At 41.1% G+C, this 16,227-nt stretch overlaps 1 protein-coding gene across 3 annotated transcripts in view; it reads right to left on the bottom strand.

Annotated features, from left to right (window-relative positions):
- SGCG (sarcoglycan gamma) overlaps positions 1-16,227 on the bottom strand; it is a 171,537-nt gene that overhangs the window by 33,905 nt on the left and 121,405 nt on the right. For all 3 annotated transcript variants that reach the window (XM_054446829.2, XM_054446830.2, XM_054446831.2), the window contains exon 5: positions 11,882-12,001. In XM_054446829.2, coding sequence (XP_054302804.2) covers positions 11,882-12,001 — 120 coding nt within the window. The remainder of the gene's footprint in view (positions 1-11,881; positions 12,002-16,227) is intronic.

The raw sequence follows: 16,227 nt of genomic DNA, 5'->3' as shown, positions 1-16,227 counted from the left end.
TATAATCTGAAATTTTAGACAGGAAAAAAAGTCCTACTATAAAATATCATTATATAAATCATGCATTAAAAGGACCCTGTATAATATATATAATATATAATATAATATTATATATTATATATAATATATAATAATGTATAATATGCATTATTTATACAGGAAAGTATAAATAAAAAGGAAAATAAAAGAAAGCCTAGTCTAATAATGTTAACTTTTTTATTTTTAGAATATGTCATTGAGATTAGACATGGTAAACGGTTTGTCCAATTCTCCTGTGAAGGAATAGTACTCAAACAACGCCATTCTTCCCTTCTGGATCCTAGAGCATTATATGATGAATGATGCTCACATGAAGATCTGTAATGAGATTGTGGTACAAGATGGATTGAGATAGTCATGAAGGCAGTTGAAAAGTTCATGGTACAGAGCCCAGCAATCATGGTGCTCTTGGACAGAGCTCAGCAACTGAATGGCAAATAACTCTAAGTTGCTCCATTCTTTGCAACATACTTGCTGTTTCTAGGTTCCTTCGGTTATAGAAATACATTGAATTCAATATTAATACTTCTGTTCAGACAGTAATATATTATGTATCTCAGACATGCATTCATTTTTGTATCAACACTGATAACTATTTGTTAAGATTCATTCTACACATTCATCGAGCATTTATGGACTGATACGGGCTTTTCAAGTGATGCCAAAAAAATTCCATTTCTCTTGTTCAGCCAAACTGCTTAATGTCGCCACATAATGCCTCTACTGCCTCCCGTCCTATTCACTTTGTAACCACTTCAACCTGCCTTTTGCCTTTATTACTCCAATGAAAAATGCTCTCCTTAAGATAGCAATAACTTCTGTAATAATAAATCCAATGACAGTTTCTGTCATCTCTCCTGGGTCCAAATTCTGAGAAAATAGTCTCTCTTGACACCAGAAAAATGATTATCCGTAATATCCCTCACACCGCATTGTCTGTCCCTTATTCTCCTTTGGTGGCTGCTCTGCCTTTACTTGGCCTCTACTGTTGGCATTTTTCGGAGCTCCGTTGGTTGATGACACCCACATTTATCTCTAGTCTAGACTTCTGCTTTGAGCAGTAGCTAACTCACATGCCCAATAGCTGACATGACATACGCACTTCGCAGTTTTCCCAGATTATCTTCAATTTACGTGTCTAAAATATTAACTGTTGATGCTGTCTGCCCTGCAAATGAATTCTCCTCCTCCTCAGGCCTCTCCATTACCCGGAGAGTAATGCCATCAACCAAAACAAATATCATCTTTGAGTCTCCTCCTGGATGCCTGCCATGCATCCGATTCATGGGAAATCTGTAGCTGTCAGATCTTAAGTTGGAGTAACTCACTTCCCTCTCTGACCATTGCTATCACCCAATCCAGGTCACCTTCGCCGATTACCTGTACTACAATTGACATCCTCCTAACTGGTCTTACTGCCTCCATTCTTTCCTCCAACCTCCTTTGTAATGGTTGGATTGATCTTAAGATGTATAATGAATCAAGGAGTACCCTGTTCAAAACAATTCAATGCCTCCCCATTGAATTAAAACAAATCCTAAATTCTTATAATGGCCAGCAAATCCCTGCATAATCTGGTCCCACTCTATCTCCCTTTATACCAGGCTTTTTTCAGACTCAAACCTGGTAAGATTAAAAAATAAAAATCATGAAATAATATGGCACAGATAAGACAAATAGAGCACTTATCACAATGAATGTGAATGTTTTAAATTCCACATTAAAAATCAAAATAAATTATGTTATAAAAAATAAATCCATCCAAACGCCACATACAAAAGAAATTCAAATAATTTAATCTGAGAAACATTTCAGCTGGGAGAGTAACTTAAGATGCCAAATCACTGAGGCCCTCTTATAGACAGATGTTTAGAGAAGTCTTTGCAGAGGCAAGTGATGTTTGCAATTGATGGAATCATTTTGCAACCCAAAAGGGAAATATCAACATACCTTCAGAGAAGAAAAGGTAGCATAAAATATTACTTGGCTACTAAATTAATCAACAACCTGGAGTTACCCTTTCCCCAGCCTTCCTATGTGAGATAATATATGTTTTTCCAGTTTAAGCCTGTTTTAATTGGGACTCTTATTCCTTTCAGCTAAAATACCACTGACCGTGGCACAGCGTTGATCGCTGCGTGCAGTGCTGCATCAGACAGTGTTCTGTGCCCTTGGGTATGTGTTTGAAGGCTATGGTGCTCCTAAAAGCACCTTCCAGTTATCTGTCTTCATGTCTTTTTCAACTTAACATGCTTGTTTATTTTCACTTCCTCAGTTGCTGAACACTTTGTTCTTCAGGTCCATTTTTGTCACTGGCTTTATGGGTGACTCTGGCATTTCTACACTATCACTTTTGACTTTATGTGATCTTGCTTATTAGCTGCACAGAAGGCATAAAGAAATGGAATTGGGACTACTGCTAGATCTTATTTTTTCTTATTAGTGGTGGGAAATGGATACTACTACAGAACTCTGTTTTTAAAGAATATTGGGAAATGGACTGAGCCTAGCAAATTGTTGCCAGGGAGTTAAAATACACTTAGGGCAGCCAAACTAACAATTTGTCATCTGCCAGAAGTCAGTCTGGCAATGGTGTAGAATAGTTTTTTGAAGACAACATTTTGATGTTATTCCAATAGTATGTTCTGTAACTTGGGTTAATAAAAGAAATGTTAACTTTGGCCACTTGGTGTCTAATTTTGTGGGAGAGGAAGATGAGCCTGCTTAAAGGCCTAAATTGGTTTCAGACTGAACTGGTGAAATTGTTTAATCGCTTCCATAAATTTCGCTTAAAAACTATTATTCAGTATCCTAGTTGACTAAAATCTAAATGGAAGCTGTTTAAGAATTAAAGAGAGGTTTTAGCTTATTTGAGTAATTAAGACAATAGCAATAGCAATTGTCTTAATTACTCAAAGAATGGCAATCTGAGTCAGGATTAGGACTTGGTGCTGTCAGGAGTTTTCAGTGCACCATCTTAAGGAGAGAGCCACCTTATCGTCCCCTTTCACCAGAGCTATGGGCTGCTGTGCAAGTGACAAGGGCAGAGAAAAGAAGCAAAGAATTGAATTTTCTTTCCAGTCCTCAGAGTGAGGCTGCCTGTCTCTTTTCCTATCACTTCTCTTTGCTTGGCTGGCAACTGCTGTTGCTTTTGCTGACCTGAGAAACTCCAAAGGCTACTTGGAGTCAATTCACTTAAAATACGGACCCAACTTTTATCACAGGTAGTGGAGAAAAGTTTTAATGGGAATTTGTGTTGAAGCATTAAAGCTTATAAAAACATTCTTATTGGCTGGGCGCGGTGGCTCACACCTGTAATCCCAGCACTTTAGGAGGCTGAGGCGGGCGGATCACGAGGTCAAGAGATCAAGGCCATCCTGGCTAACACAGTGAAACCCTGTCTCTACTGAAAATTCAAAAATTAGCTGGGCGTGGTGACATGTGCCTGTAGTCTCAGCTACTCGGGAGGATGAGGCAGGGGAATTGCTTGAACGCAGGAGGCAAAGGTTGCAGTGAGCTGAGATCGCACCACTACACCCAGCCTGGCCACAGAGCAAGACGCCGTCTCAAAGCAAAACAAAACAAACAAACAAACAAAAAACCGTGGTCATAATGGTAACAACTGTGAAATTATATGAAATAAAAAAGAATAAGTCAAGTTTTTTGGTGTAACTTTCTCAAACATAGTTGGAGTTGTAGGATGGCTCTATTTAGTTTTCTATTTCTGTTAGGAATTATGGCAAACTTAGCTACTTAAAACGATCCCCGTGTGTTAGCTCACAGCTCTGGCCGTTTCAGGTCCTACCCAGTGTGTCTGACCAGGTTCTGTGCTCAGGGTCTCACAGGTGTCAGCCAGGCAGGGCTCTCGTCTGGAAGCCCAGGGCCAGACTCTACCTTCCATCTCATGCAGGTGTTGGCAGAATTCAGTTCCTTGTGCTTGCAAGACTGAGGCTCATTTCTTGTTTCCTGCTGCCAGCCGAGGGCCTCTTTCCCTTTCTAGAGGCTACCACTTCTTGTCACATGGTCCCTCTCTCTTCCTTCAGCAACACAGCAGTGAATTTTTCTTGCTTTTCCAATTTATCTGACTTCCCCCTCTACTACCAGCCAGATTAACCTCTGTGGTTATAAAGGGCTCATGGGATAGACTGGGCTAACCAGATTACCTTCCTCTTGCCATATAAATGACATAATCACAGGAGAGACATCTCATATTTACAGATTCCATCCACACTGAAAGGAGAAGGAAATATACAAGGCTCAGTGGGGGCATCCTTAGAATTCTGCCCACCCTAGTGGCATAATAGGACATTGTTCACTAAATGTTTACCATTGGCGATAAAACCATAATTCAATAGTCCCCCCCTTATCAGAGTTTTGCTTTCTGCAATTTTGCTCTCTGAGGTTTCAGCTACCCACTGTCCTAAAATATTAAATGGAAAATTCCAGAAATAAACAATTCATAAGTGTTAAGCACTATGTACAATCCTGTATCATTCACCTCAGGTCATCTTATCATGTAGGCATTTTCTCATCTCACATCATCACAAGAAGGGTGAGGACAGTCAAATAAGATTCTGAGACAGAGAGAGAGAGATGACATTCACACAACTTTTATTACAGTATATTTTTATAATTGCTTTATTATGAGCTATTGTTGTTAATCTCTTACTGGGTCTCATTTATAAACTGAACTTTATCACATTATGTATGTATAAGAAAAAACACAGTACAGCATATATAGGGTTTAGCACTATCTGCAGCTTGAGGTATCCCCTGGGGCTCTTTGAACGTATCCCCTGAAGATAATGAGGGACAACTGTAATAGTTAAATTGAGGGCATTGCCAGTCATCACAAGAGTGAATATTAATCTCGTGAAGTTAAGATTACCGATCTTTGAAATGACTATCACGTCATCGTCATGGCTGATTTTCACTTCTTTAGTTGCTGGCAAGTCTAACTTTCCTGGTCTTTTGTTAGTGGCTTTGCCAGCAATTCCAGTATTTCTCATCATTTCTGACTTCCTAAACCCTACATCTTTTGCAAGACATGCAATTTAATTTCATGATCAATTTGTGTCTGCTTTGTTGAATTCTGTATACTGTCCTGTAATGGTGAGAGACCAGTGGCTACAGATCTTTGTAGTATAAAGCACTGAGAGATGAAATACTCATTTGAGGTCATGTGCTTACTTAATGGAACAGCTGGGATTGGAACTCAGTCTAATTCTCAAAAAGTTACCCATTATTGGTTGGTGGTGTCTGGCAAGATGGCCAAATAGGAACAGCTCCGGTCTGCAGCTCCCAGCGAGATTAATGCAGAAGATGGGTGATTTCTGCATTTCCAACTGAGGTACCTGGCTCATCTCATTGGGACTGGTTAGACAGTGGGTGCAGCCCACGGAGGGTGAGTCAAAGCAGGGTAGGGTGTCGCCTCACCTGGGAAGTGCAAGGGGTTGGGGAACTCCCTCCCCTAGCCAAGGGAAGCCGTGAAGGACTGTGCCATGAAGGATGGTACTATTCAGCCCAGACGCTATGCTTTTCCCATGGTCTTCACAACCTGCAGACCAGGAGATTCCCTCAGGTGCCTACACCACCAGGGCCCTGGGTTTCAAGCACAAAACTGGGTGGTCATTTGGGCAGACACTGAGCTAGCTGCAGGAGTTTTTTTTTCATACCCCAGTGGCACCTGGAATGCCAGCAAGACAGAACCATTCATTCTCCTGGAAAGGGGGCTGAAGCCAGGGAGCCAATTGGTCTAGCTTAGCGGATCCCATCCCCATGGAGCCTAGTAAGCTAAGATCCATTGGCTTGAAATTCTCGCTGCCAACACAGCAGTCTAAAGTTCACCTGGGACACTCGGGCTTGGTGAGGGGAGGGGCGTCCACCATTACTGAGGCTTGAGTTAGCAGTTTTCCCCTCACAGTGCAAACAAAGCCACTGAGAAGGTCGACCTAGGTGGATCCCCACTGTGGCTCAACAAAGCTGCTGTAGCCAGACGGCCTCTCTAGATTCCTCCTTTCTGGGCAGGGCATCTCTGAAAGAAAGGCAGTAGCCCCGGTCAGGGAATTATAGATAAAACCCATCTCCCTGGGACAGCACCTGGGGGAAGGGGTGGCTGTGGGTGCAGCTTCAGCAGACTTAAATATTCCTGCCTGCCAGCTCTGAAGAGAGCAGCGGATCTCCCAGCACAACGCTCAAGCTATTCTAAGGTACAGACTGCCTCCTCAAGTGGGTCCCTGACCCCTGTGCCTCCTGATTGGGAGACACCTCCCAGCAGGGGTCGACAGACACCTCATACAGGAGAGCTCCACCTGGCATCTGGCAGGTTCCCCTCTGGGACAAAACTTCCAGAGGAAGGAACAAGTAGCAATCTTTGCTGTTCTGCAGCCTCCACTGGTGATATCCAGGCAAACAGGGGCTGGATACTCTCCAGCAAACTCCAGCAGGCCTGCAGCAGAGGGGCCTGACTGTTAAAAGGAAAACTAACAAACAGAAAGGAATAGCATCAACATCAACAAAAAGGATGTCTACATGAAAACCCCATCTGAAGGTCACCAACATCAAAGACCAAAGGTAGATAAATCCAGGAAGATAAGGAAAAAACAGCACAAAAAGGCTGAAAATTCCAAAAACCAGAATTCCTTTTCTCCTCCAAAGGATCACAACTCCTTGCCAGCAAGGGAACAAAACTGAACGGAGAATGAGTTTGATGAACTGACAGAAGTAGGCTTTGGAAGGTGAGTAATAACAAACTTGTCTGAGCTAAAGGAGCATGTTATAACCCAATGCAAGGAAGCCAAGAACCTTGAGAAAAGGTTAGAGGAGTTGCTACTAGAATAACCAGTTTAGAGAAGAACATAAATGACCTGATGGAGCTGAAAACACAGCACGAGAACTTTGTGATGCATACACAAGTATCAATAGCCGAACTGATCAATCGGAAGAAAGGATATCAGAGATTGAAGATCAACTTAATCAAATAAAGCGTGAAGACAAGATTAGAGAAAAAAGAATGAAAAGGAATGAACAAAGCCATCAAGAAATATGGGACTATGTGAAAAGACCAAACTTAACATTTGATTGGTGTACCTGAAAGTGATGGGGAAAATGGAACCAAGTTGGAAAACACTCTTCAGGATATTATCCAGGAGAACTTCCCCAAACTAGCAAGACAGGCCAACATTCAAATTCAGGAAATAGAGAGAACACCACAAGGTACTCCTCAAGAAGAGCAACCCCAAGACACATAATTATCAGATTCACCAAGGTTGAAATAAAGAAAAACATGTTAAGGGCAGCCAGAGAGAAAGGTCGGGTTACCTATAAAGGGAAGCCCATCAGACTAACAGTGGATCTCTCTGCAGAAACCCTATAATCCAGAAAAGAGTGGGAGCCAATATTCAACATTCTTAAAGAAAATAATTTTCAACCCAGAATTTCAAAATAAGCTTCATAAGCGAATGAGAAATAAAATCCTGTACAGATAAGCAAATGCTGAGAGATTTTGTCACCACCAGGCCTGCCTTACAAGAGCTCCTGAAAGAAGCACTAAATGTGGAAAGGAAAAACCAGTACCAGCCACTGCAAAAACATACCAAATTGTAAAGACCATCAACACTACGAAGAAACTGCATCAACTAATGGGTAAAATAATCAGCTAGCATCATAATGACAGGATCAAATTCACACATAACAATATTAACCTTAAATGTAAATGGGCTAAATGCCCCAATTAAAAGACACAGACTGGCAAACTGGATAAAGAGTCAAAACCCATTGGTGGGCTATATTCAGGAGACCCATCTCATGTGCAGAAACACGTATAGGCTCAAAATAAAAGGATGGAGGAAGATCTGCCAAGCAAATGGAAAAAAGAAAAAGCAGGGATTACAATCCTAGTCTCTGATAAAATAGACTTTAAACCAACAAAGATCAAAAAAGACAAAGAAGGGCATTACATAATGGTAAAGGGATCAATTCAACAAGAAGAGCTAACTATCCTAAATATATATGCACCCAATATAGGAGCACCCAGACTCATAAAGCAAGTTCTTAGAGACCTACAAAGAAACTCAGACTCCCACACAATAATAGTGGGAGATTTTAACATCCCACTGTCAATATTAGACAGATTAATGAGACAGAAACTTAACAAGGATGTTCAGGACTTGAACTCAGCTCTGGACCAAGCAGACCTAATAGACATCTACAGAAGTCTCCACCCCAAGTCAACAGAATATACATTCTTCTCAGCACCACATCACACTTATTCTAAAATTGACCACATAATTGGAAGTAAAACACTTCTCAGCAAATGCAAAAGAATGGAAATCATAATAAACTGTCTCTCAGACCATAGTGCAATCAAATTAGGACTCAGGATTAAGAAACTCACTCAAAAGCACACAACTACATGGAAACTGAACAACCTGCTCCTGAATGACTACTGGCTAAGGATGCCACTAAATGGCTAAGGATGCCGCTAAATGTCCTGCAATGCACAGGACAGTCTCCCCCAACCTCCACCAAAAACATTATCCAGCCCAAAATGTTAACAATGCTAAGGTTCAATAGCAAAGACATAGAATCACCCTAAATGCTCATCAGTAACAGACTGGATAAAGAAAATGTGGAATACTATGCAGTCATTAAAAAGAATGTGATCATGCATGCCCTTCTAGGGACATGGATGGAGCTGAAGACTATTATCCTTAGCAAACTAACATAGGAATAGAAAACCAAATACTGCATGCTCTCACCTATAAGTGGGAGCTAAACGATGAGAACATGTGGACACATAGAGGAGAACAACACACACTGAGGCCTATTGAAGGGTGGAGGATGGGAGGAGGCAGAGGATCAGCAAAAATAACTAATAACCTGGGTTAATACCTGCGTGATGAAATAATCTGTACAACAAACCCCCATGACACAAGTTACCTATATAACAAACCTGCACTTGTACCCCTGAACTTAAAAGTAAAAGTTTAAAACAAAAAAATGTTAAGATCGACAAAGCCTGCACTAGACAATGTTTAGAGAATCAGACCTTGGATAGAGACAAAACAAGAAGGGAAACATCAAAACCGTGGAATCTCTTGGTTTCTTTAATCACAAAATGTAATGAAGCCATTAACATACTGGAAAATTGAGAAGAGTTATGGTCTGCTCAAAATTGTACTGTCTGTACACTCATAGTTCATGGTGTCTCCGGCAATAAGAACTAGAAATGTTTGCAACACCAAAATAACAAGGAAAGCGTATAGTCATTAGACTTGGGGTATATTTTGCTCTAGTTAGCTGCCCTGCAGAGGAGGAGTTTGGGAGAAAATTGTGCCTCAGGCAAAAAAAATTATGAAAGAGAAGATTATAACTTGTCCTTTAAAAGGATAACTTGAATGCATGTTCTAGAGCAGGGACTCTAGATCCCTGGGCCATAGACGGATACTGGTGGGTGGCCTGTTAGGAACTGGGCCTCACAGCAGGAGGTGAGCAGCGGGCCAGCAAGCATTACTGCCTGAGCTCTGCCTCCTATCAGATCAGTGGAGGCATCAGATTCTCATAGGAGCACGAACCCTACTGTGAACTGTACGTGTGAGGGATCTAGGTTGCATGCTCCTGATAAGAATCTAATACCTGATGATCTGAGGTGGAGTAGTTTCATCCCAAAACCATCTCCCACACTGTGAAAACATTTTCTTCCATGAAACCAGTCCCTGGTGCCAAAATGGTTGGGGACTGCTGTTCTACAGAGAGCGTCAACATGTTGCTGACCTGTTGTTTCTCCTGCTGATTCATGTTAGTCCACGGCAGTGGTTCTCAAAGTGTGGTCCCCAGAGCTGTGGCATCAGCAGCACCTGGGGACTTTCTAGAAACACAGATTCTCAAGTCACATTTCAGACCTACTGAATCAGAAGCTCTGGGGATGAGGCCCAGCACTATTATTATTATTATTATTATTACTGAGACACGGTCTCACTCTGTTGCCCAGGCTGGAGTGCAGTGGCTCAATCTCAGCTCACTGCCACCTCTGCCTCCCAGGCTCAGGTGATCCTCCCACCTCAGCCTCCCGAGTAGCCAGGACCACAGGCACGCACCACTACGCCTGGATAATTTTTGTATTTTTTCTTTTGTAGAGATGGGGTTTCGCCATGTTGTCCAGGCTGGTCTTAAACTCATGGGCTCAAGCAATCCACCCACCTCAGCCTCCCAAAGTGCTGGGATTACAGGTGTGAACCACTGTGCCTGGCCCCCAGCAGTATATTTTAAACAAACCCTCCGGATGGCTATGATGCATGCATACAGGTAATAAATAATACAGTTGCTTATCAATTTTTCTCACCTGTTCCTCTAATTGATGTCATGGCCCGGAAGGAGCCCTGGGCTAAGGAAAAGTTCATTTTATTGATTCTCTGAGTAGGAGGGCTTGGGTTTGAAGTGATCTAAGCTGTTAGACTATTTTCCCTGCAGATTTCACTGCCCTGCAGTGCAATGATACTCTACCAAGAACTCTGCTGTCCTTTGCACATTTAATCCACTTAACCCAGCAATGATAGTACAGCTGATATTATCAACTCACTTTTAGAAGTTAGGAAACAGAAAACAAAAATTAACTTGCTTGAAATTAGGCAGCTAGTAATTGTAGAGGTAGGAACTGAATCCAAGTCTACCCAGCCCATATTCTTTATCCTATACAACAGTGCATCTCTGATGCTCAAGGTGCTTTGTTGGACAATGACCAATTTCCTTTAATTAAATGCTCTAGTGTCCTTCATTTTAGTAACAAAACCAGATACATTACTGTCTTAGAGTAGGCAACATTAGGTTATGATCGTTATAGTTTGTTAGGGCCTGTAATAGGGTGGAGTCTGCTTCCTTGGCCAGGAAACATTCTTTCTTTTTCATTTGGGAGTACTGGTAGTTTTGTGTGAGACAATAACATTGCTATTGGTTTTCACAGTAGTACAGAAAGGCACTGAGATAGATTTAACAAGTGTCTGCTTATGTCTTCTAGTCTTTAGCAAGTGAATTTAGAATATGTTCTGAAAAATTTTTTTCATAAAATTTTCTCTTCTCAGTCTTAAAAATGAGTGCTATGAGACCCCTATTCAACTTTTAGTTCAAAAAGAGAACTTTTTTTTGTAGAAATATGAGGAACTCAAGTACATGATGTGATGAGAATAAAAGAAACTTGGGAAACAGATACTTGAACTGCACAGATGATAGTGACATTTGATGAGTCTGTGGGTTACTCCAATTAGAAAAAGACAAAGGGTGGCAGGGTGTTGTGGCTCACACCTGTAATCCCAGCACTTTGGGAGGCCAAGGTGGGTGAATCATTTGAGGTCAGGAGTTTGAGACCAGCCTGGCCAACATGGAGAAACCCTGCCTCTACTAAAAATACAAAAATTAGCCAGGCATGGTGGCGGGCACCTATAGTCTCAGCTACTCGGGAGGCTGAGGCAGGAGAATCGCTTGAACCCAGGAGGCGAAGGTTGCAGTGAGCCGAGATTGTGCACTCCAGCCTGGGCAACAGAGCGAGACTGTGTCTAAAAAGAAAAAAAAAAAGAGGGAAGGAAGGGAGGGAGGGAGGAAGGAAGGAAGGAAGGGAGACAAAGGGTAAAACTGTGGTGGAAGAAGGGTGGGCCAAGATCTGTGGGGAGGATTTTGTTCTTCTAGGAGAGCATCGAGGGAGTTCAACAGAAATGCAATGGAGAAAATGCAACACATTCAAACTCTCTTATCTGCTTGAAAGATTCCACATAAGCTTGTCAATAGTACAATGTGTTTTTGCAGATGTGTACTCCACGGAATGTTGTGTTTTTCTCGAGTTAGTACATACCAGTTACTCGAAGTTTATCTGTACCAACCACAACTTCCTTCTCATCTACAGTAAATAGTGGCTTGCCGTCGTTGGAGTTGATCTGAAACTGTTGACTCTGGACTTCTACCATTTTAGGACCTGAAGAATTAATTAAAACAGTTTATTATAAACTGTTCACTATGAGCAGTGTCAAAATCTCTATTTTTACACATGCCATGTCAACCCTACAATACCAAGTACCTAAAGATTTGGTATTTGTTATCATTAGTGGTATTGATTGATTCTGTGATTAAACTTTGCAACTTTTAAGTCTAAATCTATTGTATTATTAAAATTAATTATGTCAAACAAATGTTAACCTATATCAATATATGTACAAATACATTATTTAAGAGTTTCTTCTTTAAGATTTTAAATACTTGCCCAAAATAATACAGTTCTCCTATTCATGGTTAAACTTGTACTCTTTTGGTTAGTAACCACCTAAGAATCTTGCATTCCGAAATGCGAGATTTGTGAAAGACCGTCTTACGAATGGCTCACTTTAATGGTCAAAGTTAACCTAGAAGATGAATCATATCCAGAAAGTTTTCTCTGCCATTATTCTCAGAAGAGCTGCTCACCCCTTACCCCACGGGGAAAACAGGCATCACTGTGGAAGAACACCTTCCTGTTTTTGCCCTTCCCCTAAGACATTTTTGTCTTTGCCAAGCCTTCTGTTTCACTTTTGTATCCAAGCTTATGCCCTTCACCTGAGCTCTAGATCCATTGCCTTCCAGCTCTTTCATCTATTCAGCAGGTGTTTTGTGGGTGCTCACTCACCCTGTGCCATCCAGACATGTGAGGGTGAGGTCACACCTCCCACTCACTCAGCTATACCTGAACCCCAGGCACTCATCATTATGTGTTCCCCAATTCCTCTTTGATGCTTCCAAACTTTCTAACCCAGGCCTCATGGATTAATCTCCCTAGAGCACAGCCTTCATCATCTACTTAAGAAATTATGAGTTCCCCCATTTGTTTATGTTAGCTTTATCTTTTTTTTTTTTTTTTTGAGACAGAGTTTCGCTCATGTAGCCCAGGCTGGAGTGCAATGATGTGATCTCCACTCGCTGCAACGTCTGCCTCCCAAGTTCAAGTGATTCCCCTGCCTCAGCCTCCAGAGTAGCTGGGATTACAGGCATGCGCCACCACACCTGGCTAATTTTGTATTTTTAGTAGAGACAGGGTTTTACCATATTGGCCAGGTTGGTCTCGAACTCCTAACCTCAGGTGATCCACCCGCCTTGGCCTCCCAAAGTGCTAGGATTACAGGTGTGAGCCCCCACGCCCAGCCTATATTCTTATCTGTAAAAGTAAGTTGAGGCTGGGCGCAGTGGCTCACACCAGTAGTCCTAGCAGTTTGCCAGGCCAAGGCGAGCGGATCACCTGAGGTCAGGAGTTTGACACCAGCCTGGCCAACATGGAGAAACCCCATCTCTACTAAAAATACAAAAATTAGACAGGCATGGTGGTGCGTGCCTGTAATCCCAGCTACCTAGGAGGCTGAAGCTGAAGAATTGCTGGAACCCGGGAGGTGGAGGCTGAAGTGAGCCGAGATCGCGCCACTGCACTCCAGCCTGAGCGACAGAGCGAGACTACCTCTCAAAAAAAAAAAAAAAAAAAAAAAAGGAAGTTGCGAAAATAAGTCATATCTCATAATTTTTTTGTGTGTGTCCCTCTGACCCTAACAGTTCTCATAAAAAATTTTGGATACCTGGTAGAAATTAAGTAAAGCCTTTCTGTTAATGCATTGATCAGTTTTGGACATGGTCACCCAAGTGTTCTTAATTTTATTGATTTGTATTTAAAACCCTCCAGTGAGTCTTCCTTTAAATAAATAAATATTTTTGGCAAGAGTGCGGGTTATAAAGTTGATTTTTTTCTCTATATCTCCTTTTTTTTTTTTTTTTTTTAAAAAAAGCTTCACTTTATTTTTTGGTATTTGTATGTTATTTTCCCCCATCTGAGACTCAGAGTTCCTGTTTATCTCTTCTGGGTCACTGATATGCTTATGTATTTATTATATAAACACTGATTTGCATTTAATGTGACTATCAAGTTATCTGACTTTAAAATTGAGAAATAATTGGAATAATTAATCCAGTAAGAGCTCACTGTTTTGCTCACTAGAGGTTCATCTTACAATTCTAGGAGGACTTAATAAGTATAAGGGGTTGAACTAAGTGACAATTTTTTTCTATAGTTATTATATCAATAAAATATTCAACAAATAAGTTTAGTTTCGTAGTAAGTCTGAGCAGCAAATCCACAAAAACTGTTCCTCAAATCAAAGAAAATGCAGGAAAGTGAATAGTTCCATTCAATACAAATCTATTGCGTGCTTTTTATGTACAAGGTTCTGGGCTAAGCATTGACAATGTGCAAATGAGTGAGATATAGCTCACAGCTTAAAGGATTCTGTGGTTTACTAAAAAGAAAAGCATGTAAGCCTGGATTCAGGACAATTTGCTAAGCACTGGGATGCAAGCATGACAGAGTCTTGACTAGGAATCCATGGTCCATCCATCGAGGCTAAGAGCAGCTTCCAGAGACGCAACGCCTGAACTGATTTGGAAGAAAGAGTTCATGCTTCCGGCTGGGCGTGGTGGCTTACACCTGTAATCTCAGCACTTTGGGAAGCGGAGGCAGGCAGATTGCCGGAGCTCAGGAGTTCGCGACCAACCTGGGCAACACAGTGAAACCCTGTTTCTGCTGAAAATATAAAAATTGGCTGGGTGTGGTGGCATGCACCTGTAGTCCCAGCTACTGGGGAGGCTGAGGCAGGAGAATTGCTTGAACCCGGGAGGTGGAGATTGCAGTGAGCTGAGATCAGGCCACTGCACTCCAGCCTGGGCAACAGAGCGAGACTCTGTCTCAAAAAAAAAAAAAAAAGAAAGAGTTCATGCTTCCCTGATGAAGGAAGAACAGGGGTCTCCAGGTAAAGGAAACTACTTGAGCAAAGGCATAGCGGTGAATAAAATCCCATCTCCATTTTATGAAAAATAGACCCTGCATGTTTAAATTTAAATACACTTTCCACTTCAGAGGAAACTGTACTTTCTTCAATAGTTATGGAGTTTGTAATTAATCTTCTAACTTTTATTAATATTCTAGCAGTTTTTTTTAACCTAGTTGGACATTGATTAGAGCTGAGGATGTAATAGTCTTTTGCAGTAGAGGTCTTTAAGAAATAAAATTTAAATTCTACCTTGTTGATAAGAAAAGAGCTATCTGTATAACACCATTTTTAATGAAAGGCTTTGGTACAAAGAGAAAAAGTTAATTGTGATCTGATTAATTAAGTTTGGGAAATTAGCTTAAGGGTTTTTCTGGTGAAAATACCATCAAATTCTTCCTTACATGCAATGTGTCTCATTAGCAACCTTCTTTTGTTCCTCAGGATATCTTTAATTTAAAATAAAATCATTTAGAAACAAATATCGCAAAGTCCTTTAAAAAAAGGAAATGTATATTCTGCTGTCGCAAATATGGTATCACAGAGAAAGGACTGGGCTGGAAGCACAAAGCTGTGCTTGTTAGCTCTACTACTTTTGTGGCATAATCTTGTACTAAACAGTTCTACTTCATAAGCCTGGCACTAATGACCTTTACTTGTGTTAAATAAAATAAAATGAAATAAAATAAGAGACCAGGCTTGAGAATTCCCTGAGCAGACAAAGCTAGTTATGCTATGCCAGTGAAACTTAGGTTATTTCTAGTAAATGTCCCTGATAATCATATGCAAAACTTACACAGCCTTCCAAAAATGCTGTAAGATGATCACTTTTTTTTTTTTTTTTTTTAAAGACAGGGTCTCACTCTGTCACCCAGGCTGGAGTGCAGTGGCACAATCTCAGCTCACTGCAACCTCCGCCTCCCGGGTTCAAGCGATCCTCCTGCCTCAGCCTCCCGAATAGCTGGGATTATAGGCACCCGGCTGACTTTTGTATTTTTAGTAGAGATGGGGTTTTGCCATGTTGCCGAGGCTAGTCTTGAACTTCTGGCCTCAAGTGATCTGCCCACCTCTGCCTCCCAAAGTGCTGGGATTACAGGCATGAGCCACTGCACCCAGCCAGATGATCATTTTTAACCAATCTTCTGCCATCTGGAAACCCTGACTGTAATAATCAATCACTGTAAAGGTTAAACAACTTCCTCATTTCACTATGTATATATATATATATATATATATGTATTCCATCCATTAGAACACTATCCTACCTGCCAACTGGTTTCTCAGCCCATCCCATCCTACACAATCTTTTATTCATTCCTCTCTTCATTTATTTAACAAAAATTTATTGTATAACCTACTAAATATA

The sequence above is a fragment of the Pongo pygmaeus genome, chromosome 14 (genome assembly GCF_028885625.2).
Source record: "Pongo pygmaeus isolate AG05252 chromosome 14, NHGRI_mPonPyg2-v2.0_pri, whole genome shotgun sequence".
Taxonomy (NCBI): domain Eukaryota; kingdom Metazoa; phylum Chordata; class Mammalia; order Primates; family Hominidae; genus Pongo; species Pongo pygmaeus.
Note: the sequence above shows the minus strand (reverse complement) of the source record. Positions and strands in the feature narration are given on the sequence as shown.